Here is a 27,895-nt window from a genome sequence, read left to right on the forward strand (position 1 = left end):
GTAGCGACACTAGATTTAGAAAGTTTATAAAAGTCACCCTATAATGTTCGTGAATGTTAATAATCGAGATAGTTTTGAAAAATATCTTGAAAGAATGATGCATTATAAATACGAAAATAATTGACGCAGTGAATCAGTTTCCAATTCAATCAGTGGTTGAGAAGTTAGTGAAGTACTCAGATCAGTAAAGATTGTTACTATATTCAGTTATTAATCAATTAGATGGGAAATCGTACAAGTAAGTTCATTCGTGAAGTAGTCGTGGTTTCGTTGGTTTGAATTTCGCGCAAAACCACACAGGAACAATTGGCGCTAGCTGTCCCTAATTTAACAGTGAAAGATTAGAGGAATGGCAGCTAGTACTAACCACCCACCGCCAACTCTTATGCTACTCTTTTACCACAAATAGTGGGATTGAACGTAACATTATAACGCCTCCAGGGCTGGAAGGGCGAGCATGTTTGGTGGGACAGAGATTCGAATTTAACACTCTGGTCATGCCTGGCTGGTAGTTGTAGTACTATTAACGAGTAAATTTCCTTTCAATATGAAAACACCTTCAACAGTTGACATCATGAAGCAGGCCAAACAAATGAAATATCTCATAATATTGGAACTGTTTATTTGGGTGATATCTAGATGCTAGTCCCTATCTAAGTTGTAAAAAGAATATGCATGATCACCTTGAATAAATGTGAACTTTCTTGCATTATAATGAAAGGTTACACTTGGTCATTTTGTCTGAAATGTTATGTTTTCGTGAGTGAGTTTCGTCTAAACAAGATTTTGATGGGCTGACATTGAAAAGTATTCAGACAGAAGTACATTCAATCGTGATTAATATTTAAGCAAGCACACACAAGTACGGATATGTTCAGTGTATAATAATAATTGTGTATTTTATTTTACACACTGTGTACAGTCTGATTGCTTTGTGCTACATCAAATCAGCTATTAAGAAATTTGGTATTACTCCGTAATCAAAATCTTAAGTAGAACTTCTGGAAATATCATAATTTCACTAATATCGCCTTTGTTATGACACTTAATACATATTTTGTTTGTAGATTTCACTTCATAAAGATAGTTTCCTCAACTCACGAATATTCTGAGTTGATCCAGTTAAAATATAATTAATTTCTGCTATCGAAAATAAGAAGTCAATACTGTGTTGATCATCTAACATATTGTGAATTCTTTGTTTGTTTTCTTGTAGCAAAACCTCATCGGGCTATCTGCTGAGTTCACCGAGGGAAATCGAACCTCTTATTTCAGCGTTTTAAATCCTTAGACTTACTGCTGTACTAGCGAGTAACATTGTAAATTAATCCATTATTTTAATATCTTCAATGAAAATATACTACTTACAAATATTTTATTATCAAAACTGAAAACATTTTTTATCAGCATTCATGAAAATATCAGGAACATTGTACCGTCAAATGATGCAACATAGATGGTTATCAACAATTTAGTTCATGTAATAAAGTTTCACATCCGGATAAAATTGTTTATTTTTGTTTATATGTTGCCTGAAACCTGTGTTTTCGTGAAATTGATTAATTTGTGTTATTCGTAGTGACAACATACAATATTCAAATACATGTAGAGCACCACATATGTTTACTTCTTTATACACGTGTTGTGTGACGTATATTGCCATATATGTATGTTTGAACTTTATATATTGTACTTTATATCAGTAACTTTAACAAACCCTTTCCAACTCGTGTGTCGTTACCATAGTAATCTCAAAGAGCTGGCTCAAATACTTATATATCTCAATATTTATGGCCCCTAACTTGTTGCTGTACACGAGTCATTAAGTAGAACTAGTTCACGCTGATAACAGTAAAATACATAATAACAGACAAAATTTAGGATAACCAAAACGTTACAGCTAAAAATTGTTTTATCTATAGTTAATGTTTATATTTTTACTACTATATACACACACATTAACGTAACTAAACAAACTAACATGGGCTTCATTCAATATTCCACAGTAAAATATACTTACTGTATCAGACGGACAACAACACCATAAGATAAAATATCAATTTTGGTGTTAATCCTTTCGTTGGAGTTGACATTATGGAAAAATAAAGATGAGAAAATTTAGTGAAACAAGAGCTATTCCACCTACATTAAAGAAAAATGTCCTTTATGTAATTGATCTTATAATCTTAGCCAAAATAAAAATATCGTCATCTTGGCAGATCATCGGAGCTGTTCATGTTGCTGCTGTACTAACATTTCATTATTTGACATTTTACATACAGCCAGACAAATACTGCTAACATCTTCCTCCTTATACAAATACTTAATCGCGTCATACATGTTTAACATACGGGACTGCAAGGAAACGTTTCAGACTTTCTTCAACCTTGTCCTTAAATTTTGGGGAAAAAATCAACAAGCGAAATGAGTGTACTCATGGCACATTAACTGAATGTTTTAGACTTTAGAGTCGTTAATGAGAAAGTCAGCTTTTGCTGTTCTGTTCCAGGATTTGTTTGCTATTCGCGTTACTGTTGGCCATTCCGATAGGAAAATTACAGCAGCTGTATCTTTAGCATATCACATAATCTGACAGCTTAGAAACATCAAAACATAAAGTTTGTTAACAGTTTGTCAAAATTCAGCTATAAGTTAGTCTTAACTCTCGTCGCCAACTGGTTAAAGAAACTTACTGCACCCTCAGTTGTTGCAATACAAAAACGTTAAGTGATTCAATAAGTAATCTGACTGGTATAAATCTTTAAGCGCAACTAACGAAACATGAGAAACTTCAGTTGAATTTACAAAGTGATTAAAATTAGTTTTTGAAACCAAAGGTAATGGTGTACATTAAAAAGTTGAAAAACAAGATGATCAACAATGTGTTTTTGTATTTGTACAGTTACCTTCGAAACTCTGAAATAGAGGAGAGGATGAATTTCCGTTCAATACATTGACAGTTGTAAGATGACACAAAATGGCTTCAAATAATCTTCTACGTTTTTGTTATAGTTGCGATACGTATAAAAATGGTGTCAGCGAGGTGACTTTACGAACTTCGTGGAAAAACTAAGGCTAATATGTTGTAAAAAAGAAATGGTTGTTCGTCGTGTGTCCGTGTTTCACGAACTGAGATGGGTTAGTCCGACGAAGTTTTATTTGTGATTTTTAGTTTCTTTCATTTTGTACTTTTTATTTATTATAAGTTTTGAACTTTTTAAAGTTTTAGATTAGTGTTAATCTTGATTCTTGCATTTAATAGTTATGTAGAAACGGAAAGATCCATATGTTGTGTGTATGATTAGCACCAGTAATATCATACGGTGTATTATAGGGATCGTTCATTTGTTCTTTAATATTATTTAATCTTGTTTTACCAAACAACAGCAAAAATGGTTATCAGTATTGTAATAGAACTTGGGCACTATAACTAAATGCATAACTGTTCGTTGCATTGGGTAGCTTTTTACTTTATTTGACTACCTAGCAAATAAAGCTGCAGTATAAGCGTTAAAACCCAATTGTTTTGATGTAGTCTGTGGTTTCTATGGAGCCACATAATCTGCTAAATGCATACATATGATGCTGCATGCAGTTCATGAATATAATATAATTTTTACATGGCAAGCATCCTGGGGGGGGATGGGGGTATACATCCCCTCCTTCATTTTAGGTGGGGGGTATGGTGCATACAATCATCCCCCCCTACAGTTTGGACTGTTGAATTGTTTTATTGCATCACAGGCCAACAAATTGTATGTTTGTTCTTGTGATTCTTACCAATCGAATTACATAATTAGGCCTAGATGTAGGTTTTTTTAGTAGTCAAAATGTACATCTTTAATATAGGCGTGCTTCTAAGCTTTTTGATCTAAGTGATAGTTCGTAAGTATCAGTCAGTAGGCCTAAGTATACATGCAAGTATCGTGGCAACAAGATTACTCCGTGACTGCATGTTTACAGCTTTCAGGTTCACGTAATCAGAGATTACCAATTTGCAAATTGAAGTCCACATAAGTGGTTGAAAAAATCATCCCCCTCATCGGATGTAAAAAATCTATGCCCCTGCAAGCATCAAACATGTACCATAATGGTTATTAACTTACTGTTGCAACTGTGTTGATGTTGCATATCATTTGTTTATGTATCGGGCTCCTGTCCATTCAGACATGATGCTGTTTACAAGATCTTATATATAGTTTTTCTTTACCAATGCATGATTAATTTGAGCTATTTTACTCAAATATATGAAATGTTTTACAAATATAGACTGTCTCACTCGACAGAAATAATTAAATCATAGTTTTAAAGATAGTGCAAAGTTTGGTTTCAAGCATTTGATCAGCAGTCATGGTGATGGCTGATAATAAGTGTTAAATTATAGCCAACACTGCGTGATTGTAAATTTTATAGTAGTCAGTCTTGAAGCTGACTATAAGGAGTGGCAAGAATCGTGCAAGCAGGAGATGGTGCAAATGATGGCAGTTGTAGGTGAAAGTGAGGTAGAACTTTTGCAGCTATGTATTTTGTTTAGAAAATATTTAGTTTTGGATAAAGTATGCTGCAGCAATAGTTGACCAGAATTTAGGGTTGTCACAATGGAAGAGAATTGTAGAAGTGATTTGACCTAATATCTTTCAGAAATGATGGGGGGAAGGTATATTGATACAATCAATTCATAATTGTTAATTAAACCATTTTTGACTTTGTACAGTGTGCCAAATGTCATTAAGAGGAAATCTGTCCAGCTGCATCAAAACCATGACTAGCTTTACTATGGCTATCAGAGAGGAATGAAGATATATAAATACAATATATAAGACAATGTATTACAATAAAATAGGATATAAATAGAAATGCTTCTTTGTGTGTGTGTATATATGTATATACATATATGATATTGTAGTACATTGTCTTATATTTTCATTGAATATATATGCATGCATCTATATAAATTAAAAAATGCATATGACTATCTGTATATATAGCTTTACAACAGATAGCCCAGTGTGGCTTTTCTACAACATGCACACAGTTTGAAAAGTTGCCCATTCAGGCAAAGTCCAACATTCACTTTTGAAATGATGCAAGAACAGGCATAAATAATGTTGATGACAATTTTTTTTCTCAAGCAGGATATTGTACACTACATTGTTAGGAATTAACCACACTGTCACTATCATTTCCACAAAATGTGGTCTAACTTAAATAATAAAAATGTAGATTTACTCTATGTTATTGTTGAGCAGCTCTCAGCATGATTGACATGTTGAGAAATTACTTTTCATAGTGGACAGTGTAAGTAGCTGAAAGCATTGCTTTGAGTGAAACCAAGAGCACAGCATAAGTAACCTTTTTAAAATCCATGAAATAACTTAAAATGATAAACTTAAAATTTATCCAACATCAGAGATGGATATTTTTTGCTTATATGTATAGTGGTATGCACCAGTAACATGTTTTATTTCTTGAACTTTAACTTATTAAGATACCATTGGATATTGTATTACTAGAAGTAAAACTGTGCATTATTAAAAATTATATTTGTATAAATGAATTATAAGTGCACCGCATAATACACTACTCTACAGGGTGTTTCAATGAATTCATAAGATTCTGACATCAAAGTCAAAACCAACATTTCAGTTTTACTTATAAGTTATTTTCAATAAAATTATTATTAGAAAATTGTTAAAAGTATATCAGAGGCTCAAATTGTGGGCTTTTGAAAGCTTACTGAATTAGAACTTTTAAACACTGTAAATGAAATTAATATTAATCTTAGATGTGTTATATTATTGTATTTTAAAATAAATTTAATTTTGAAGTAATAAAAAGATTTTCAAGCTTTTGATATGTATGAACAAGGTTTTTAAGGTATCATCACTAAAATAAACATGACCCGGCATGGGCAAGCGTGTTAAGGCGTGTGACTCGTAATCTTAGGGTCGCGGGTTTGCATGCCAGTCGCGCTAAGCATGCTCGCCCTCCCAGCCGTGGGGGTGTTATAATGTGACGGTCAATCCCACTATTCGTTGGTAAAAGAGTAGCCCAAGAGTTGGCGGTGGGTGGTGATGACTAGCTGCCTTCCCTCTAGTCTTACACTGCTAAATTAGGGACAGCTAGCACAGATAGCCCTCGAGTAGCTTTGTGCGAAATTCCAAAAACAAACATTTGTGGATCTTTCAAATAAAGTTTATAAAATTAATTTGTCAGGTGCTGCATGATAAATTTACTCAGATTTTGAAATATTCAAATGTTATAGAGAACAAATTGCAATTCAAAATGAAAACAAGTGTAGTTTAGTTTACTTTTTAATACATGAGTGAGGTGTTCATATTCTAATATACAGGTATTTTAACACTTGAATATGGTAGATTATTATGTACTTTAATAAGATACAAATTAGGCCTCATGTAGAATATTGTTTGCATTTGTAGCCTTCTTATTCATTTATTGGAGAGGTTTTGCAGAAGGGATAAGAAAAAGGTAGATTCCAGGGATTGAAGGGTTATCTTATGGGGTGCAGTGGGCTAAGATCTCTTGATTATTTTTTATTGAGAAAAGAAGGGTAAGAGAGCTAGGGAAATGATAATGCAAGTACAGTCATGTGAAAAAGTTAGGATACCCTATGAAAGCCTGTGTATTTTTGTAACATTTTTGGATATATAGATAGTTAATCTTAATTTCAACAATACTGAGAGATTATAGGAATATAACTAAACAATTAAAACTGAAGAAAAGACTTTTTAAGATCTTCTGTAAATGTAATTCTACAAAAATGCATATTCTAACTGAGGAAAAAGTTAGGACACCCTACCCCCTAATAGCTATTGTTACTCCCTTTGGCTGAAATAACTGCAGTGAGATGCTTCTTGTAGCCATCTACCAGTCTCTGACATCATTTTGAAGAAAGTTTGCTCCACTCCTCAATGCAGAATTCTGTCAGTTGTGAGATGTTTGAGGGGTTTCTTGCATGTACAGCCTGTTTCAAGTCACTCCACAGCATCTTAATTGGATTAATATCTGGGATTTGACTCGGCCATTCCAGGACTCTCCATTTCTTAGTTTTCAGCCAGTCCTTGGTGGATTTACTGGTATGTTTTGGGTCATTGTCGTTTTGTTGGGTCCAGTTCCGCTTCAGCTTTAATTTTCATACAGGTGGTCTCACATGATCCTCAAGCACCCTCTGATACACAGTAGAATTCATGGTGGATTCTATGATTGTGAGCTGTCCAGGTTCTACTGCAGCAAAGCAGCCTCGAACCATGACACTTCCATATCCATGCTTCACAGTTGGTATGAGATTCTTTTCCTGGCATGTTGTATTTGGTTTATGCCAAACATGTCCTCTGTTCTGGTGTCAATCATTTGATTTGTATGTTTCAAGTGTTTGATTAGGCAATTGTTTAGCTGTGTCATCTTTCCAGTTACATTATACTGCTCTTAAGGTGTTCCACTTGGTCAGGTATAAGTATTATACCTTTATTATAGCATGGGATATTTTCTTTATTAGTGTCTTATTATATAATTTCTGTGAGTACTTTCAATTGTACACAACAAACTCTGGGCATTTTCTTGTGATCAGAGTAGCTTGTGAAATAATCCAATTTATATCTTCAATTAATTCAGTTTCTTATGCACAGAGGTGTTTTCATGATAATGTGTTCAAAGCAAGATTGAAAATTTTAAGGAAACTCTAAAACAGTAGAAAGGAGATCAGGAGTAAAGAGATGGAAATTTTAAAGAACTGGAAAAGTGGGAGGAAGAAAAATAAGAATTACAAAATAATTACATACAAAATTTATTGTTATCAAAGAAAAGATTGAGGAATCTGTAGGAAGTTTAAAAAAAAACCCAACATAAATGAAGTGCAGTAATTACATATACTAAAGGACACCAAAGTATAGAAATACACTGATCACAAGATCAAAGAAATGTATAGGAAATTTACAGAAGGGTTATACCAACAAGATAAGTAAAATTCTAAAGGAAATTATATAGATTGCCATGAATTGATAAATAAAAGATCGAATAGGTCACACCTTTTACTACAACCACTCAAGAATTCCAACCTTGAACAGAACTGTGTAATAAAGGAGAACCCATCTGACTACATCTGTTATCACTACTGTTTTATTAAATGCAACTGCAGGAACTTCCTTGACTGCTGAAGCTGCATCACATTTTCATCAATGTTTGAAGTATATCATATTAATTCAACACATAACAATTCACCCGACTGTTATCAACCTCAGTTTGAAATAATTTGCAAAGCTATTCATCTTGTTGTCAGTTAGAACAGTTAGCATTAACATTATCATGGAAGCTTCTAAGAGAGAACCATAATAATTATCAGATATTGATTGCTACTTTATCGTATAGATTTAAACTATTACATCAAAAGAAAGTAATACAAAGTTTAGGAAGAAAGTAAGGAAGAAGAATGAAAATCTTGTGATGATGAGAAACCCACTTGAAGTAAAAAATGTATCTCAGGATGGCTGGTATGGATATTAATACTTTTATTGAAATAAAATAGAGAACAATGTTAGTTTATGTTTACCAAATTGACTAGGAACAACTTTTTGAATAGATTCAATGATACGATAATGGATTAAAGAATGACAAGGCTCTTGGACTAGATATTTTCTTAAGAACTTTGAAGGAAATCAAGGATTGGATATGTGAGCAACTTGCTATTCTTTTTTGTAAGTCAGTAAGTAGTGGCGAGATGAAAATTGGCTAATGTTACAGCTATTTTTAATGGAGAAAACAAGTAAATAAAAAAAAGTAAAAAGAAATTGTTTGCATTGTTTTTGAAAGATTGATATTAGCCATGTCTTCAGTTTCTTCCTTTTTGAAAAGTTTTCTCTTTACTTGTTTGATTGTTATTTGTTGTTTTTTTGTAATGCAGTGTTTCAATAGATGTGTGAAGGTTATATTTATAACAAAGTTCTAAATTCAGTGAGGTTCCAACTGTAATGTTTATTGTTTATCTGTTTCTGGATGGTAATTTCTGTTTCATCCTGTACTTAAGGAACACTAAATTTCTGTAAGGAATCTAAGTTCAAGGGTAATGATAAACTTATTTGCACTTAATATAGGATTTTTTAAAGTAACTACAAGTTATTAATAATACTTATAAATGTGGATAGTCCATTTGAAACTATATTACCTCTGTGAAATAGGTTGATACCATTGTTTTGGTTTTTGATATTATCATGTAATAAAAAAGATGCAGAAGAAAGAATAATAAGAAACTCAAACAATTTCTTATGATATTTACTGACATTTCCAGAACTTGTGATACAGTCATTACATAGATATTGTTATAAAAGGAAATATTATATTATATTGTAAAGGTCTGATGACCTATTGAGGAGATTTAAAATACCATTATGATGAACAATTCAAGCTACCCCTACATAAGTAGTGCTACTGCTTGCCTTATTGTAAAATTATTCAGATAATTTTAGGCCATTTATCTTACATCAATGGTGAGAGAAGTTTTTGAAATCTCAATGGAAAATGATCTGTAGAGTTTTATTAACAACTCAGCAAGGCTTCATTAGGGGAAAATATCACTAATCTTTTGGCATTTGTTAAAGAGGTTACTACCTGTATTGATGGTGATGATGATGACTTGGGTTTGTTATATTGCACTGACCCAATTACAGGACAATCTTGAATGTCTGATGCCCCTCATTTTCAGAAACAAATGGAAAGAAGAAAAAAACTAAGTATCATAATGCTCATTAGATTGACAAAATCATTGCTGTAACTGAATAACTTGTAGGTGGATTAGTTGCAAAAATTAATGACCTTGAACAACCATCTGGCATGCATACATATGTAGATGCTATTTTGACATTCAGTAGCATTCATTTTGACAGGCTAGAGTGGAGGGAAGAGACCTATAGGCAGCCATGTATTTTTACAACTTAATTATTAATAAAAAAATGCTGACTTATAATCAGACTAGAACAATATTTATTTTTAGAAAGCATTTGACAAGTGCCACATGAAATAAATGCTTGTTAAACAATATTGCTAGGTGCATGCAGGGAGGATTGAAAAAGTTGGATTGAAAAATCTTTGAAGGAATGTAAGTAGAGAGTTGTTATAAATGAAGCTCTGTCATTCAACAAGTGTTGAATATCAGGGCTCAGTATTGGTATCTTTCTGCTTTTGTTGTTTACTTCAAGGGAATGATCTCTGCTGATGATATTAAGGTCTTCAATATTGCTGGTTGTGAGGAGAATGTTGCTGCTAAATGAAAAAACTTGGTTCATTTGGTGAGTGGTTAAAAAATTGGCTGATGACTTATAGTAAATTCATGGTGTTGCATTTTGGTTTTTCTAATTTAATTTATAAGCATAATTTTGATGGGAATAACTAAAACAGTGTCATGGAAGAGTGTGATCTTGTTATTTTGGTTGATCAAGCTGTATACGTAGTATGTTTTTGTATGAGGAAAAATATTTTGTTTTTAAAATTAATGAAATATTCAGTGATGTCGAGAAAACTCAGTTGTAGAGAAAAATATATATGTAGAAACGGCTCATTTGAGTTGAGAAAATTTTTTATGTAAAGAAGCAAACAATTAGCCCCTAATTTTGGAAAGGTAAAAACTATCAAAATATTTTAATGAATACACAAACATTATCCAAAATTTACAGAAAAAAACTACTCAAAGCCATGTTGAACACGAAATACAAAGAACTACATGACTTGCAAAAACAAAAAAATGAACCTAGACCATCAACTGGCATGCTGCATCAAACCAGAGATTTATGGACTTATACAACAAAACATAAACCAAATCAACACTAGGAATGACAGAGACAAAAAGATCTGCCACAACAAAAAACTAGAAAAACTAAGATGCAAACATCAGAAAAGACACCAACACGACAAACCGTTGACTAACCTCATAATTAACAGATTCAACCGACAATTAAACACAGACAAGATGCATCTACTTAACAAAGGATAGCACCTAGGTACATTCCAAACTTAGAAATCAAAACATGATTAGAAGATCTGGCTAGGAGACTTGTGATACTTTCTGTAGAAAACAAAAACAAGAAAACAACCAACAGAAAGAAGACAACTTAGACAATTTTATTGACATCCAACAGCCAAACTTCCCAGGAAAAATTAAAAATTAATATTTTTCAGAAACATCTAAAAACAACATCTTAAACAATTTTTTCAAAGAATTTTCTCACAAAACCATCAACATAATTTCACAAAACACAAAGCCAAAAAACAATCTTACAAAAAGAGACATTAATTCCATTAAAAACCTAAAACAAGACAAAAACATAATTCTGAAAGCAGATGAAGGAAATGCTATAGTCATAATGAACACGAATGAATACATCCAAAAAATGAAGAACATCATATCAGACACTAACAACTTTAAACCAATACACACAAATCTAACAAAGACACACAAAATGCAACTAAACAAAATACTACTAAAAATGAAAAAAGCCAACACAATTTCACAAACACTCTATACCTACCTACGCAAAACTGACTTGCGCACACCACAAATATACAGCACCCCCAAACCTCATAAACCAGATTGTCCATTACGACCAATAATGTCCAATTATGAATCGTTTTATTACAATCTTGGTAAATACATACATTTATCCAAATATGTAACATCAGCCAGCTCATTCATCAATGACTCCTTTAATTTCAAGTCTAAACTTAATCATAAAGCCTTAATGGCCAGTTTCAATGTTATATCCCTCTTTACAGAAGTTCCAACTGCTGAAGCCTGCAAGATAGCCTTAGAACTCTATATCCGAGACCCTAACCCATCTATAAACACTCCCAGCAACCAATTAGCAACCCTCATGGAATTCACCACGATGAAGACAAACTTCATGTTCAACAACCACAACTATATACAAACATAGCCTAAGCCTGGGCAACCAAGTATCACCAGTTCTAGCCAATATTTTTATGATACAAGGTGAAACACAAGCAATTAACACAGCATTACATCCACCACTATACTGGTACAGATATGTAGATGACGTGGTTGTGGTATTCACATCTACAGAACACACTTAATTTTTTCAATCACATTAATGCTATACATCCCAACATCAACTTCACATGTGAACGAGAAGAAATCAATCAAATATCATTTCTTAACCTCAAAATTACAAGAACCAACACACAATTCAAAACAGAAATTCACCGAAAAATCACCCATACTGGACTATACATTCCTTGGGACTCAGCACATGAAACAAAACAAAAACTGAACATACTAAGAAACCAAATAAACACAGCCATAAAACTATGCTCACCAGATAAAATTAACGATGAATTAGACAAAATAAAACAATACTTCATCAACATCAATAAGTTTCCTCCACAAACCGTAGAAAACATTATACGCACACACCTAGACAGAAAGCAAAATCAACCAACAAAAGTAAATATATCTCACGAATCAAAAAATCACGAAACCATATACTGCTGTATACCATATGTTCCTGACATCAGCAGACAACCAACATTTGGCAAAATCTAGTAACAAAATATGACATTCCAGTTAATACCAAATTTATTCAAAAACCAGGCACAAAACTGAGGTCTATACTATGTAAAAACTACACTGACAAACACTACACCAACATTATTTATAAAATACAATGTGATAACTGCCACGACTTCTATATTGGAGAAACAAGTAGAAAAATGGAAACCAGATTCAAAGAACATAAAAAGTCACCTTCACACGTTTTCGAACACTGCAAGTCAAATAAACACAACATTATCATAGAAAACACTCAAATACTAAATAAAGAAACAAACATAAACAAATGCAAAATTAAAGAAGCCTTACTTATGCAACAACTCAAGCCCAAAATAAATCAATACAAAGGAACACCTTTATACCTATATTAAAAATAATATAATAAATAATAATAAAATAAATAATATAAAATTATATATGACCGAAGAAGGCCGAAACATTGTTCACTCCTTTACGTAAAAAATTTTCTCAACCCAAACGAGCCGTTTCTACATATATTGTACTTAAATATTCAATACAAGTCTAAAGGGTTATTTTCATGATGACAAGAAACATCCTTGAAGTAAAAATGTATTCTGAAGACTGCTGGTATGGGTATTGAAACTTTAATTAAAATAAAGTACAGAACAACAAGAAGGTTCTGCACTTTATTTCAATTAAATGTTTATTAGCCATGCCAACTGTCTTAAGAAAGGGCTCTTTAATTAGGCAGGTTACTGGTTAGATTTCATTTGGGGAATTCTCTTTAATCTTGGATTTCTTACATTAAGAAGTACATTGAATTATTGGTAATGGTTTAAAGAATGGTTTCTGTGATATCTCACAGAAAAAGTTGTCATAGGAGGACAAATTAAGATCTGAGAAGTTGGTTTTTCTTCAACAAATAGTAGTTGAAGGGATCAAATTTATTTAGGCAAGATTGTTAAAGGACTTCATAGCATCAATGTATTATTATTGTTGAAACCTACTTTTTAAGTAGTATATTGTGTGTGTATGTGTAATGTAAATATGTCAGTGTGTTGGACTAAGGATTATTTTATAGTAGGTATTTATGATTTGTTGGTGATAAATTCAGTGATAGACAAATACCATTCACTCCACTTGTTTTTCAAATAACTTATATTTAAAATAAGTTAAATGTGTGTACACAAATTTTTTACACAATGGAGATAATGATTATATCTTAAACACTATGCAATTATTGTCTTGTCAAAAATTTTCTTAGGCCAATTCAATTGCAATTGCTTTAGAATTCAGTTGACAAGCCAATGTATTTCTTTCTCTGTTTCTATTAAAGTAGTGTCTGTGTGTAATTCATATATGCTGTTGCTTGAGTTGCAGTAGTTGTACCCTGAATTTCCAATAATCATTTAATTTAATGGGGTTTAAAGGAGGTTCTATAAAGCATACGTTATTAGAGCTGGATTTTTGAAGTAAGCGAGACATCTTCAATAGATAAACAGACCCTTGTCTCTGAAATGTTGTGTTATAGTCATAATAATAGGCTGCAAATTGATGAATCCTGTCTAATTTACAAATTTGCAAACCCGTGTATAAATATGCTATCTGTTTTCAAATCTATGCTTAAATTTTAAATAAAAAAGTGAAATTGAATGTGTTTTAGCTTTTAAAAATACTTTTCTCTTTTCTTGCATCTCTATGATGTGTAATTTAACACTGAATTGTATCTTAGTTTACCACTGGTACAGTAACATTTTTTATATTTGATTATGTGAAATTGAATGTGTTTTAGCTTTTAAAATTACTTTTTTCTTGCATCTCTATGATGTGTAATTTAACACTGAATTGTATCTTAGTTTACCACTGGTACAGTTACATTTTTTATATTTGATTATGTTACAAATGCTTTGAAATGTATGCTTTCTTTGCTGTTTGGTTTTAGCAATTAACAGAAACAGTAAAAGAAACAAAAAGCCAAGGAGCAGATGTAACATTTGGACTTTTGTTTGGCTGGCATGCTCAAGATGAAACAATTTGTTTGGCATGTTGTACACCTGATGGTTTTCATTACCTGCCATTTTCCATGAGTGAATGTATTGGTTCATTCTGTTGTGCAGCTTCTTCAGTAACAGATGAAAATGAAGTTTTCCAAATTTGTGAAAAAGTTCTGATGCAAAATCAGGTAAATTTCAATTCTATTTTTCTGCAAAATGTGGTAAAGTTAGTTTCGTTTTTGAAAGTTAATAAATGTTTCACTTTGTAAAATGAGAATTTAACTTGTAAGTTAGTTGATGATGGCTATGATTTTGCTAATTTCCAGAATCTTGCATTGCAGTTCAGTAAAACAAAAATATTTTACACCATGTATTGAAAAACCAGATATTTTAGAAGGCTGAAAAATATTAACTTGTCAAGATTCTTAATAAGAAAAGGCAATTACAAATGACTTTAGACTATGAATTCAAAACTAAATTGGTTGAACAAAGTTTGATAAGTTGCCACTGAACATTGGTTATTTTATCAGCTGTCTGTTTGTCACTTTTATCTGTGGAAATCCCTTTTTTATATAATACAAGTTGGATTGAAACTGAAACTTCATGCAAAGTTGAAATTCCATTTTTATATATTGCATGAAAGTAACTGAACCTTGAACTTGATGCCAAGTGAATTGTTTACCAATGAAACTAAAGAGTGGATGGGAAAGTGTTAAAAGTACCATCTTCCAAAATATACTTACCTTCTTTTCAACTTACAGCTATTTCACAACTGTCAGGGTTTTTCCTTTTCCCATTTAAGTACTGATGTTATTTTTTTCCCCTTGCTTTAGTCTTTTATGCCCCACCCAATTGCCCTTGGCAGTGTTAATCTTGTGACACTATATATCTACATCAATTTGTCCTCTTTACTGGTACTGTATATAAGCAACTCATTCAAATAATGTTATCTCTCTTTCTTGACAAAACATTTAGGAATGGGTTTTTAATTTTTAAAAAAGTACTGCAACTGTTAAAGTCCTAAGGTGCAATTTTTGCATTGCTTACTTGACTTATGATAATTTTTTTTTGTTGCAACACAGCATTTTCAGACATGAATTACTTGGTTACTGTATCTGTCACAGAGGTTAATCAGACCTTCCCTGCCCCACCTTTGACATCTAGTGCTGTTGCTGATGATTCTGGAGGGATTTTAGGCTTAGTTTTCCTGGCACCTTCATTTACTAGCTTGGCTTCTCATGAGACCAATTTGGATTAGCCATTTTAAGCTTGTTTACTTCAGTTAGTACATGGTGAGAGGACCTCCCAGGGAAGGTTCTGTTTTTTAATTTTACCTCCTCTGGGATCTAAACATCCACCCCAATGTTTGCTGTGCATGGTGACTCATGAAGGGGAGGAGAGGATCCTGGTGGTTGAGGGGTCCAACCCTAACACACCACTTTGGCCTTGAATTCCTGCAGATGCCCCTTGGGTCAGTCGGCTGGTCTACTTTGGCGAGTATTAACCAAGTAACAGTGTTGGATGTTCTCAACAGGTGTTGTGGACATTGTGCCTGATGCTGGTGTTTGGGTATAGTGCTCACGAAACCCTGGCGTTGCTGCATTGTCCTTGCATGACTTTGTGGTGCATCCCCTCGTAGGGCTCCATGGTGGGTGGGGTCAGTGGGTACCGAAATTTTTCTTTTTTCCTATGGATCCTCCTTCAAAACATTTAAATAAAATAGTGAAAAAACAGTCAATGGTTAAGCGACCACGTCTTGAAGACTGAACAGCAATCTTCAACATCTGTAGCACACGTACCTCATTTTCTTATATTACATTCTCTTTCCGAAAAACCTTTAGGGCAATTGTCCCCCTTTTTTATTCAGAAGGGACTTGCTGGATCTCCAAAGTGAGTAAAGAAGCTTCAATCTGGTGACATATTGGTAGAAACACCCACATCTTAACATAGTGAACTCCTCTTGCATTCAAAGGCAATTGAGGATATACCTATTGAAATTACACCTCATGCTACTTTGAATTCACCATGAGGAGTTATTGTTGAGAGGGATTTGAAGAACATTCCCAAGTCAGAGATTCTCTCTGGTTTCTCCATCCAAGGAATCTCTGCAGTGAGGTGTATCTCCACTTGCAAAGATGGAATTACGATGCCAAACAGTGTCTTCATCCTTACACTTACATCACCATGTCCACCTGTCTTCATCAAGGCAGGTTATCTTAATTGCAGGGTATGGCCATACATTCCAAACCCTCTCAGATGTTTCCAGTGTCAGTGGTTTGGTCACTTGAAGACATCATGCCGTAGTTCCTAGATGTGTGCTTGTTGTAGTGGCAAGGACTATGATGCCTATGAGTGTGAAATGGGCCCTTATTGCATCAGTTGCAATGGCTCTCACCCATCCTACTTTCATTCTTGCCATAAATGGTTGTAAGGAAAAGAGGTGCAGAGTTTGAAAATGATTCAAAACATTACTTATCCTGAGGCTCGAAAGTTGCTGTCCACCACTTCATCTGAGATGTATGCTGCTGCACTTTGTTCTGCTACTAAAATGGGAATGCAGATGGATCTCTCTGTGCCTCCAAAAGAATCATTGTCAAGCCAAATGAAAAGTCTTTTGACCTCCATGGTTGAAAAAGTTGATGAATCAACTTTAACATCTATCTCTGTCCGTAACATACATTCCAGCAAATCCAATGATCCACTTCCTTTGGTTCTGGATATGAACATTTCCTTGGGTACATCTTCTTCTCCCACTACAAGATGCAAAATGTCTCAGTCGCTGAAATCTTCTTTCTTTCAACAGCAAATATCTGCACAATCGATCTATGGAGGTTGATAGAGCTCCCTTGAAAAAAGATGTGATTTGTAAACAGAAGGATTCTCCACCCAGTTCACCTACACATAAATTAAAATTGTTACCTTGATACAATGGAACTGTTGAGGTTCACGTTCTAATCTGGATGACATCAAAACACTGATTGCTTCCTTCCATCCTGTATGTCTTTCCTTACAGGAAACATTTCTGAAACCTGCTGATACAGTCACTTTTTGGCAGTTTTCTTTGTACAGAAATGACAGGCTGTGTGATGGACAAGTGCATGGAGGGTTGCACTGTTGGTTGATTAGCATTTGCCCACCCTTTCTTTGCCACTCGATACACCCTTGGAGGCCGTAGCCATTCGTGTTTCCTTGGGTCATACCATCACTGTTTTTTCTCTCTACCTGTTGCCTGGAGAGACATATGATCAATTAGACCTTGATGCTTTCATTGAACAGTTGCCATTTCCCTTTTTAATCCTGAGGGACTTTAATGGACATCATCCCCTCTGGGAAAGTCCTGATATTGACAGGATATTCTCTGTAAAACTTATCTAGTTTTGGCAGATGCCAGGAGAATGCTCTGTGCCTGAATACATAATGCCAACTGGAAAGTTTTGTGGAGGAGGAATAATGGTCTGGGGCTGTTTTTCATGGTTTGTGCTTGGCTCTTTCATTCCAGTGAAGGGAAATCTTAATTCCACAGCATACCATAATATTCTAGAGAATTGTGTGCTTCCAACTTTGTGGCAGCAGTTTGGGGAAGGCCCTTTTTTGTTTTAGTATGACATTGCCTTCATGTACAAAGTGAGGTTCAAGACATGGTTTGCTGAGGTTGGTGTGGAAGAACTTGACTGGCCTGCACAGAGCCCTGACCTCAACCTCATTGAATACTTTTGGGATGAATTGGAATGTCGACTGTAAGCCAGGCCTTCTTACCCGATTTCACTATTGCTCTTGTTGTTGAATAGGAGGAAATTCTCACAGCCATGTACCAAAATATAGTGGAAAGCCTTCCCAGAAGAGTGGAGGCTGTTATAGCAGTAAAGGGGGACCAACTCCATACTAATGCCCATGGTTTTGGAATGAGATGTTCAACAAGCACATATGGGTGTGATGGTCGGGTGTCCACATAATTTTTGCCATGTAGTGCAAGTATTATGTGGAGCTCACTTTTAATTTAAGAAAATGCTAACTTCCAAAATCCAAGTAATGTGTTTAATTATAAATACACTTCTGTAATAATCAGTTTCCAGTGTCATTAGATACTGTTTTTGTAGAATTTTGCATAATTAGTAAATGACAATGTGTTTTAGAAACTTCACATATTTTACTTGACTAATATCTAGCTGAAAGATATTTGCAGATAAGGAAAATATTAGCTTAAAATATATAGTAGCTCGACATGATAAATATAAAACATAAAATTATCTGTTCATCACCTTTTCAGAAAATTAATTTTTTTATTCGAGTAAAAACCCTATCATGTGATGATAGTAACTATCGAATCATTTGTAAACATATTTTAAAATGCATTGCTATTTTGAATAGTATCAAAATATTACTAAAAAAGAATATTTAAAACTTTCGTTAAACCTAAATGCAAAACATACATAGAAATGTAGAATATTTTGTTAATAATCAAATGCATGCATATTGGTCAACTTATTAGGAAATTCAATGATTATCTACTGCATCTCTGGAATACCTGTCCCTTAGACAGAAGTTATGTAAATGCATGATTAAATGACAGGTTATCTTAGGACATGAAAAGTTTCTTTTCTTATAAATATTTGTAAAAATTAACCATAACTCCAAAACACAAAATCTGGAATTTGCACTTATCTCCACATGAACCCAACAAATCTTCATGCCAAATTTGGTAAAGGTCCATCAACAGAGGGTGAAGTAGTGGTAAAAAACAGAAAAATGTCCATAAAAACAGCAAAATGCAAAACTTCAAATTTATATGAACCCCTGCATGGATCGAATGAACCATCATATCAATTCTAGTGAAGATCCATACATATTCTGTGAAATCATTACATGGACATATAACAAAGAGTATTGTTATATTTATATAGATTATAATGATTAAAAGTTACATCTTGAGGACTTTGCAGTTCACTAATTGTAATTGATGAGATCATTCTATATGAATACAAGAATGCAGACTCTGGCTGGTCCAATATAAGGTGAAAAGGATGTTGGTATTATGTTACAGTACATTCCAGAGATGTTTAACACAAATAAAATTAAGCCATTTTGCTGTTCATGGAAGATGTCTGAGTAGTCTTTAACATTTTATTGGAATACATTTTAAACTTTTCCTGCACAATAAATAATAATAATTGTATTGTATTGTATTAGGATTAACATTAAGATATCTAAAAATCTTAAGTAGACGTGTGGGATCTTTCAAAATGCTCGAGTAATAGGAATAATTTGATGAGCTATTAAACAGCATTAAAAAAAATAGTTTTAGGTCTATAAAATTTCTTACATCAAGACCATCTACAGCCTGAGTTGGAAGAATTAAAGAACTGGAATCCAAAGCCTCAAAAGGTTTCTTTTTATATCAAACTAGTCTTTCTGTCAGTGAAGACAAGTATGAATCATAAGACAGCGTAATGATCTTCTATTCCACATTTTAAAATACATTACAACAGTCTCATTCCACATTTTTCACTAACTCCAATGATTCTTGAATGGTCTTCAGCAGCGATATGAAATCGGGCCAAGCTCTTTGTGTAAAAGACTGATTAATATAGCAGAGTAATGTCTAAGGTTATTTGAATCTCTCAAATCTCCTAGTTTTTAACCTATGTAACAACTAAGTACATTGATCTTGGGAATAAAAAACACCTTTTAGACAAATACTAACAGTCTTCTCTGAAACTTTTATCTTAACCCACCTCGGGCAAAATTGAATCTAATGTGACAGATCTACATGACACTTAAGTCTGCATAAGAGTGTTTGTCAGTTCAGAATGTAGAGTATTCTTAATAGTTGTTATTTAGAATTGTTTAACAGTGATGAATATAACAACTTCAGTAAAAAAAATGAAATTTTCTATTTCATAAGAAAAAAAACTATTTGTAATCTTGCAGGTAGAAGAATCAAGTCAAGCTGTGTTGTTAGGAGTTTGGTTGGATTCTTCCAATCATACCAAAATAGTATGTCAAAGTCATTCTCATTGGTTTGGAGGTAATGCCAATTACCTAGAAATAAACTTCAGTGAGAGTGATACAGTGCTCAAGGACTGTATAATAGTGAGAGCAAAGGGAACATTTCCATTGATTTTTGAGTTTTCTGAAACAAAAGGTATGCATCATGTGTAAATATACTTGAATTAGTTGAGCAAATGGTATTGCACACTTGGATGAATACTGCCTATTCAATAGAAACTAGTTTAAACAAGTTATGTAAAATAAGGTTTCTCTGTAAAATAATTTTGAGAAGAATGTATTTATCTAATATACACATAATGAAAAAATTATTTAATATCAAATTAATTTACTCAATTCAGTATGTAATTGCTGTTTCTTAGCCCTGAATATGCAACTTAATCAGACCAAAATCTCTAAAACATTGTGATATTTTTACATCATAAAATCTGCTCATACTAATTTTTCACTTTTGGTTGTTCTTTTGTGTAGAAATTGGTTTAAGAAGTTCCAAAACCAGCACAAAACCAAAGTTCAAGGAATTCAAAATTAGGCAGTCAAAATGATTTTCTATTACTGCGTTATACACCTAGATAACATCCAGATAGAATAAGTTAGAAATAGTCAATAAATGTAGGTAGTTGTATTATTCAGAAACAAATCACTACAAAAAAATAGTGTTAACCACTCAGTTTTCATCACTTGCTACCACCCCTGAATCATAGCAGTTTTATACATCACCTTATAAAATTGTTTAAAATGTCAGAAACATTTAACACAATCTAAATACCCTAAATGATCTCTAGGATCTGTAATAGTGTATTTCCTTTTTGCTGGAGCCTTATAACTTCTTCAAATGTATAAGAGTTAAGTGGATGTTTTCAGGAAAAATTGGAGACTGATCTATATATTAATTTTTTCATGTCACTTCATCTTGAAAATTTTCTAGAGGTTCATTATAAAAACAGTCTGTAACATCTCATTTCCATATTGTATGTCTAGAGTTGCAGGCATCAATTTTTTGTTTTGTTTTTTAAAATTTTATGAAAAATGTTTTATTATAATATTATGTGCTAGATTCATATCTGATAAACTTAACCTGCAATGACTTAACCTTCTTTGTGTTTAGATTCTTATTCTCAACAACCATGTGACTTGATTCTGATTGCTCATGACATAATACATTAACTGCCCATCGTGTCCAAAGTTTTCCTTCTTCCACTTTCCATATGACTTATGGCACAAACTCTAGAAAAACTACTTAACCTATGCTTCCCACCTCAAGCCAGATGTTTGTTGTTGACAGTCATTCTGTAAATTTTGTGCCTGTGTTTATTTTATATGAATTCAAATGATAATATTAGTCCTGATGTTAAAACTAGTTTCTGAAGAAAATTATACAACCCCTTCAAATTTTTAGAGGCCTTGTTCACATTGTTTTTATTTAGTTGTCATCATGGAAATTCCTTTGTAGCATTGTCAACACGTCAGTGATTTTAATAATGTATCATCTTGTAATTTCTCATCTGAGTTTCCCAATTTTGTGGACACTAAGTTTAAGAGATATCTGCCTTTCTCTCCTATTGGTATACAATGGAATGGAGTGATGAACTAGATGAATCAATTATCTATGAAAATTAATTATATTAATTAGTTTCCCACAAAAATTCAATTAAGTTATAATTAAGTCGATTAAAGTGACAAAAAATAAGCAACTGACCAAAATTAGTGTTTCTAGTTATTACTATTTTCAGTTATTCTATTCAAATCTCACAAGAATGATTAATTAGTTGAACATAATCAAATATTGAACTTGATGGTTGATAAATTATCAAATTTCATTAAGCACCCAGTTCTAGTGAATGAGCTTAATACTTTTTTTACCAGCTTCATTTCAGCTCTTTAACTAGAAACAGGAATTGTCTGTCAGTCTTCATCCTGAATAAATTTCTTCTTGTCTTATTTTATGTTTCTCCAGTATGTATTATTTTAAATCTTGAAGGTGTTTCTGTTAGGTTGAAAACATTAGTGTTATGTTAGATGTTTAGTTTTTAAATCTGTTTATCTTCTGCATTTTAATGTTTATGTTGTTTCTGATGTGTTTGAAAATCAGCAGAATATCAGTGTTTGTTTTACTTTCTTTATGTTTGTCATGAAAACAGCTATATTTTTCAAGTTATAGACCCTTAGATAATTCTTGGGGAGGGGGGAGTTCACAACATAGTTGCCTTCTTTTTTTTCACCATAAATTTTCTTCTTTGCATGCTATGGTTCGTCTTATTTTGAGACTCTTCCTTAATACAGTTATTGGTTATCAGCTACTTTTAATCAGGACCAATTTTCCAGTTTGCAGTCATAACTGATTTATAAATATTACAATATGTTTTCTGTGTTTCTTTGACACTGGCCTATTGTTCTGTGTTGCAAATTAATCATCCACTCTTCACCTTCTTTCTTGCATTGTTCTGTCTTGGAAATAATTTCATTCAATTTTTACACCAGAATTAGTTCATTCGGGTTCTAGCTTCTCTCTTTCTTTTTTCTTCTTTTTTTCTTGTTATTGAACACATTGAGAGATCTGTCAAACCTTAATTGTCCTGTTTTCCATGATTTCTTTTCATACTTCTAAGTTTTCTTGGCTGTGTTTCAAATTGTTGCTCTTTTACTATTTGAGTTGCCAAGTGGGCAGTTTTCTATTCCTGTTTTTTTTTTTTATAGTTTCAAAAGAAATTAGGTTAGAGAACTATGATAGACTTACTCAATTATTTCATGGGATTTCACATTTAAAAATGGGAAATAAGAGAATGTTGCATAAGTTTCTGTGATGATGAAGGTGGATATCCAAGATGCTAATTTTATATTTTGATTCATCCATAATCTTACAATTTTCTTTACTTTCCTATCAAGAAGTAGCTTATCAGTTCTTTGACCTTGAACCTGGTTTTGACTTTATTCAGTAATTATGTGGATGACTAGATTGTCCATTGGTCAAGATTATTTCAGTTGTGTTCAGTCTCCAACTCCCACTCTACTGGACTCTAGTCTTGGCTCCTGCTTTACTTACAGTATATATTTTGAATCAAGATTGGAAAGATCTCTTTATTTCAACCTACTTTGCATTCCTTCACTGGTACTAACCAGTGTGTGTTACATGATGTATTACATTCTCATCATTGCTCAACTTTGGCTGATCCAACCATAATTTCCACACAACACATTTATTTGATATAGATCTGATCCCATTACAACCATGAGAACATCTTAGTGACATTGACTAAGATGACTAGTTCATGAATTTCACTGGGCTATTTTACATTGAACATTCTGATCTTGTCTTTCTCTTTTTCCTTTTTTCCTTCCACATATTTGTTTCATGTTTATTCAGTGTCTTTTATAACACATTACAAAACTGCATTATCTGTGACTTTTCAAGATTTCGTGGGAACCATCAGTCTCTTGTCTCTGTTGTTTACAGCTTTTTTGCAAACTTTTTGTTTTCAACATTTGGAGCTCTCTTGTGTATTATGGTGTATCTGATCACTTTAAGAGTAAATTTTGGATTTTATCTTGTCACAAGTTGAATTTGCCAACGTCTTCAGTTTCAGTTTTACAGATGTAGTTAAACAAGTTCTGCAAGCCAGAATGTAGCTGAATTCAAATATGTTTTTAAATGTTTTCTGAGATCACATTTTTATTTTTTCAGCTCAGATATTCCATTTCTTTCCTTTGTTGCTACTCCAATAGAGGTGGGCTCAACAGGTAAAATAAATAATGATTATTAAAAGGAACCTCCACAGTCTCTGTCTCTCTCCTAACAGGATACTCCATGCTTATGTGGTTTGTTCCAGTCAAGACTCATGTGTTTCCTTTTATGTGTGTAATTGTCCTAGAAACTGTTCACCCACCCACTTTGTACTGGAGATCTGTAAAAGGGTGATGCCTTCTGGAAATAGACAGAGGATGCCATTTGATGGCAGATAATGTGTTAGCATTATCTTTTTACACCTATATGCACCCATCTTTGCATAGCATTTTGAAATACTGTAGATATGATGACCATTTTCCAGTTGATGTTTCATAGCTGGCTCCAACCAAAATGAGTAAAGCATACAGTTTCATTTTTATCCATAATCTTACTGCCTTACATGGTGTTCCTATTGCACTTTCCTCTATTTGAGGATTACCTGGTTTTTAGTGATTCTCCATGGGTTTCTTCTGCCTAGTTCAGACTTTTTTGAAATTTAGGATGAGGGGGATTTTAACCTCAAAAGTGTGTTCAGTTCTTTTTTTAGTTATTGATTTTTATCACTGACATAAGAAGATAATGCTTTTTATTCTGACACGAGATGTTTCTCCAGCCACTACCAAGGACTGCTTTAATATAAATGTTTGTTTCCCCACATTTCTCCATACTACCTGAACAACTTTTATATTGTAATTAAATGACCTTTTAAGGTAAAGAAGTACTTTTCTGAAAAGAATGTTTATCATCAGGTGTCTGCATTTTTTATCCAGTCTTTATTCATTTGGATTTTGCATACAATCCATTTATAACCTTTTAATTACAGGTTGGTGGAATCCACCTTGCTCTTAACCAAAAAAGTATCCATGAGAATAATTATACTATGATATTTGAAAATATATGCATATATTTACAAAATTCTGCAGATTACTGGTAAACATTACAAGGCTTTCATACACTAAATGCCAAGCTTCTGAATTAAGTATTAATTTTTTTTAAAGATTTAACATAAATGTTTTATTTCAGAATATTAACTATCTAACATGCAGGGCTTTAGATTGGTTATTCACATGTCGTATATAGAAGTAAGTGTATATAAGGGACCATTTACAATAATGGAAAGAGGAGAGCAGGGCCACTGTGTACATGAGCAATAACTCAGCAAATAGAAAAGATAGGAGATTCTTATGTTTATATTATAAATTTTAGTATTAACAATTTGAGCTCCTAATTCATACAGAACCATATATTTTGTATTTTGATGTCAAAAACATCTAATTTCAACCAGAAGTAGATTCAACAGGTGACACAAAAATCTATGTTTAGGTGATATTTGTTTAAATATTTACTTTTAAGAAATAAAATAATGTATAATATGAAAATTTGAATTATAGTCTACAGTCTCATACCAAACTTAGCTATAAATTCATAAAATAGCAGTACAATAAAAATTTGAATGGAAGTCAACAAAAGCTGTGATATGACCTTTCACTCATGAATAGTATGGAAAAAGTTAATGTCATTGTGGTCTAGATATGTTACCTTTACTGTTTGAAGCTCATATTCCGGAGATCTATTTGTCTTTTATGATGACTTTCTTCTTTTTCTTTCTGTCTCAGTGCTGTTATTCTTACAATATTTCAAAGATAAGTGTATCAAATTTGAATTTTACATTTTTGAGAATGTAAATTAATTTAAAACAGATACTTTCCTCTGTAATACATTCCCACCCATTTCTCTACAGTCAGCTGGAATGTGTTAGGACATTGCAACAAAGAATTCTAGATTGTGGTGCAAAAGCAGTCAGAGCTTTTATAGTTTACATATTGTTTGTGCAATAAGTTGTGAATGGTGGAAGAATAGAGAAGTTTAATAAAGTGATTCATGTAATGCATTGCCTCAAGATTTCTAGTGGGATAACAGTAAATATATAAATTTACAAGACTAAAAATCTGGCGTTCAGTTACCTGGGCTGGATACAGCAGATAGCCCAAAGTGGCTTTGCTCTAAAACTAACATTGCATATCTGAATAACTAAAATGTACTTAGTTATTGGTAGCAAAAACTGCTATAAAAGGAAAGGTTCATAATATTTCAAATTTAAGTACCTGTTGGAAATTCTATTTTAATTCCAAAAACCTAAGGTAGTAAAATATTAGAGAGATATTTGAAGGCAGTAATACTTGAGATTTCTGTGGTGAAGTTTTACTTTTCAAACTCTTCTTGGTTTCTATATTTACTGGTTATATAGTCAGAATACTGTAAAATGAATAGTTTAAGGTTATATCATGTGTTAGAGAATAAAGCTGTATTTCTAAATTTCAGATTAAAATGAAAAATAAAATAATTTTTAAGTCACCAATTTAAAGAAAAAATAAAATTTGATATTTCATGTGCACTGTCATTATTGCCAATATGCCAAGTAAATTATGTTTAGTTTAAGTAACTGTTTTAAAATAGATAAATTATGTTTGAAACTTTTTATTTAGTACATTATTCATGTTAACACTGCTGTATTTAATTTAACTCAGAAAATTTGTTTGAATTAACTGTTACCCAGTAGAACAGCAGTAAGTCTGGATTTACAATGCTAAAATCAGGGGTTTGATTTCTCTCAGTGGACACAGCAGATTGCCTGATGCAGCTTTGCTACAAAAAAAAGCACGCTCACACATGCACTTGAATTAACTTTAAACAAATATTTTTGAACATAAAATATTATTAAAAATATTACAATCAACTGACTGCTGTTGTACTGACAAGTATTTAATAAATATAGTTTTTCAACTTTTTATGATTTGAGAATACTTATTATGAAGTTGTTATGATATGATTGATTTTTTTTTTCCAGAAGCCCTAACATGTAGTATAACTGCTGTTGTTGAAAAAATTATTTCTACATTCAAAACCCATAAAGCCTCATTTCATCTAAGTAAGTCCCTTTACCTAATGGAAGAATTGGCAGCTGTGGATAAAAGAACACTTAGTAGTATTAGCCACATGATTGAAAAAGAATACGGCATTGTTAATGGTCAAGATAAAATGAAAAAACATTCATTAATAGAAAAGGTATGTTTTTTTGTATACTTTTATAGTAGTTAGAATAACCCTCAAGCATGCAGGTTTGATAATTCTATTAGTCTGATGCTGAGTTCATTAATTAATGTAAATGTAAAAGTATTCAATACTGCTATGAAGTATGAGAGAAATTGAAAATAAAACTGCAGATAAATATTTCAGGGGTTCTAAAAATTATGCAAACTGTACAATGGACAAAAGTATTATTGATATGAATATCGCCTTGCATTCTCATTTGTCTGAGTCAGACTGATATTAACAGTTAACAAACATATCTTGAGTACAAATACATTTATAACATATCTCTTGTGTACCTTTGGCTAAAAGCTTGCTACATTTTGTACAGTAAATTCAGAATTACAATTAAAATTTGGTTGAGGAAAGAGTAAACTTGGGTCATAATAAACATGTTCAACTTCTGAAATGTTTGGTTTGGTAAGAAGGTTCTTATTTTTTATATTAACACATTATAATATTATGCTACAGCATAGTAATACTTAAGATATGCTTACAGTGAAGGTACTGAAATTGAAACATGGTTTTGATTAATTTTAAATCAGTTTA

The 27,895-nt window shown here is 32.6% G+C and overlaps 1 protein-coding gene across 6 annotated transcripts in view; it reads left to right on the forward strand.

The window, feature by feature from the left end:
• Positions 1-2,980: 2,980 nt before the first annotated feature.
• Ufsp2 (UFM1 specific peptidase 2) overlaps positions 2,981-27,895 on the forward strand; it is a 52,473-nt gene continuing 27,558 nt past the window's right edge. For 4 of the 6 annotated variants that reach the window (XR_013029384.1, XM_076506402.1, XM_076506403.1 and 1 more), the window contains exons 1-4: positions 2,981-3,138; positions 14,475-14,714; positions 20,455-20,668; positions 27,105-27,322. Coding sequence is in view for 5 of the 6 variants with exons in the window: in XM_076506402.1 (XP_076362517.1) it covers positions 3,097-3,138; positions 14,475-14,714; positions 20,455-20,668; positions 27,105-27,322 (714 nt within the window). In the remaining variant the exon portion in view is untranslated. The other 2 variants (XM_076506405.1, XM_076506404.1) reach the window with 2 other exon arrangements.

Source organism: Tachypleus tridentatus, chromosome 6 (assembly GCF_004210375.1).
Source record: "Tachypleus tridentatus isolate NWPU-2018 chromosome 6, ASM421037v1, whole genome shotgun sequence".
NCBI lineage: Eukaryota > Metazoa > Arthropoda > Merostomata > Xiphosura > Limulidae > Tachypleus > Tachypleus tridentatus.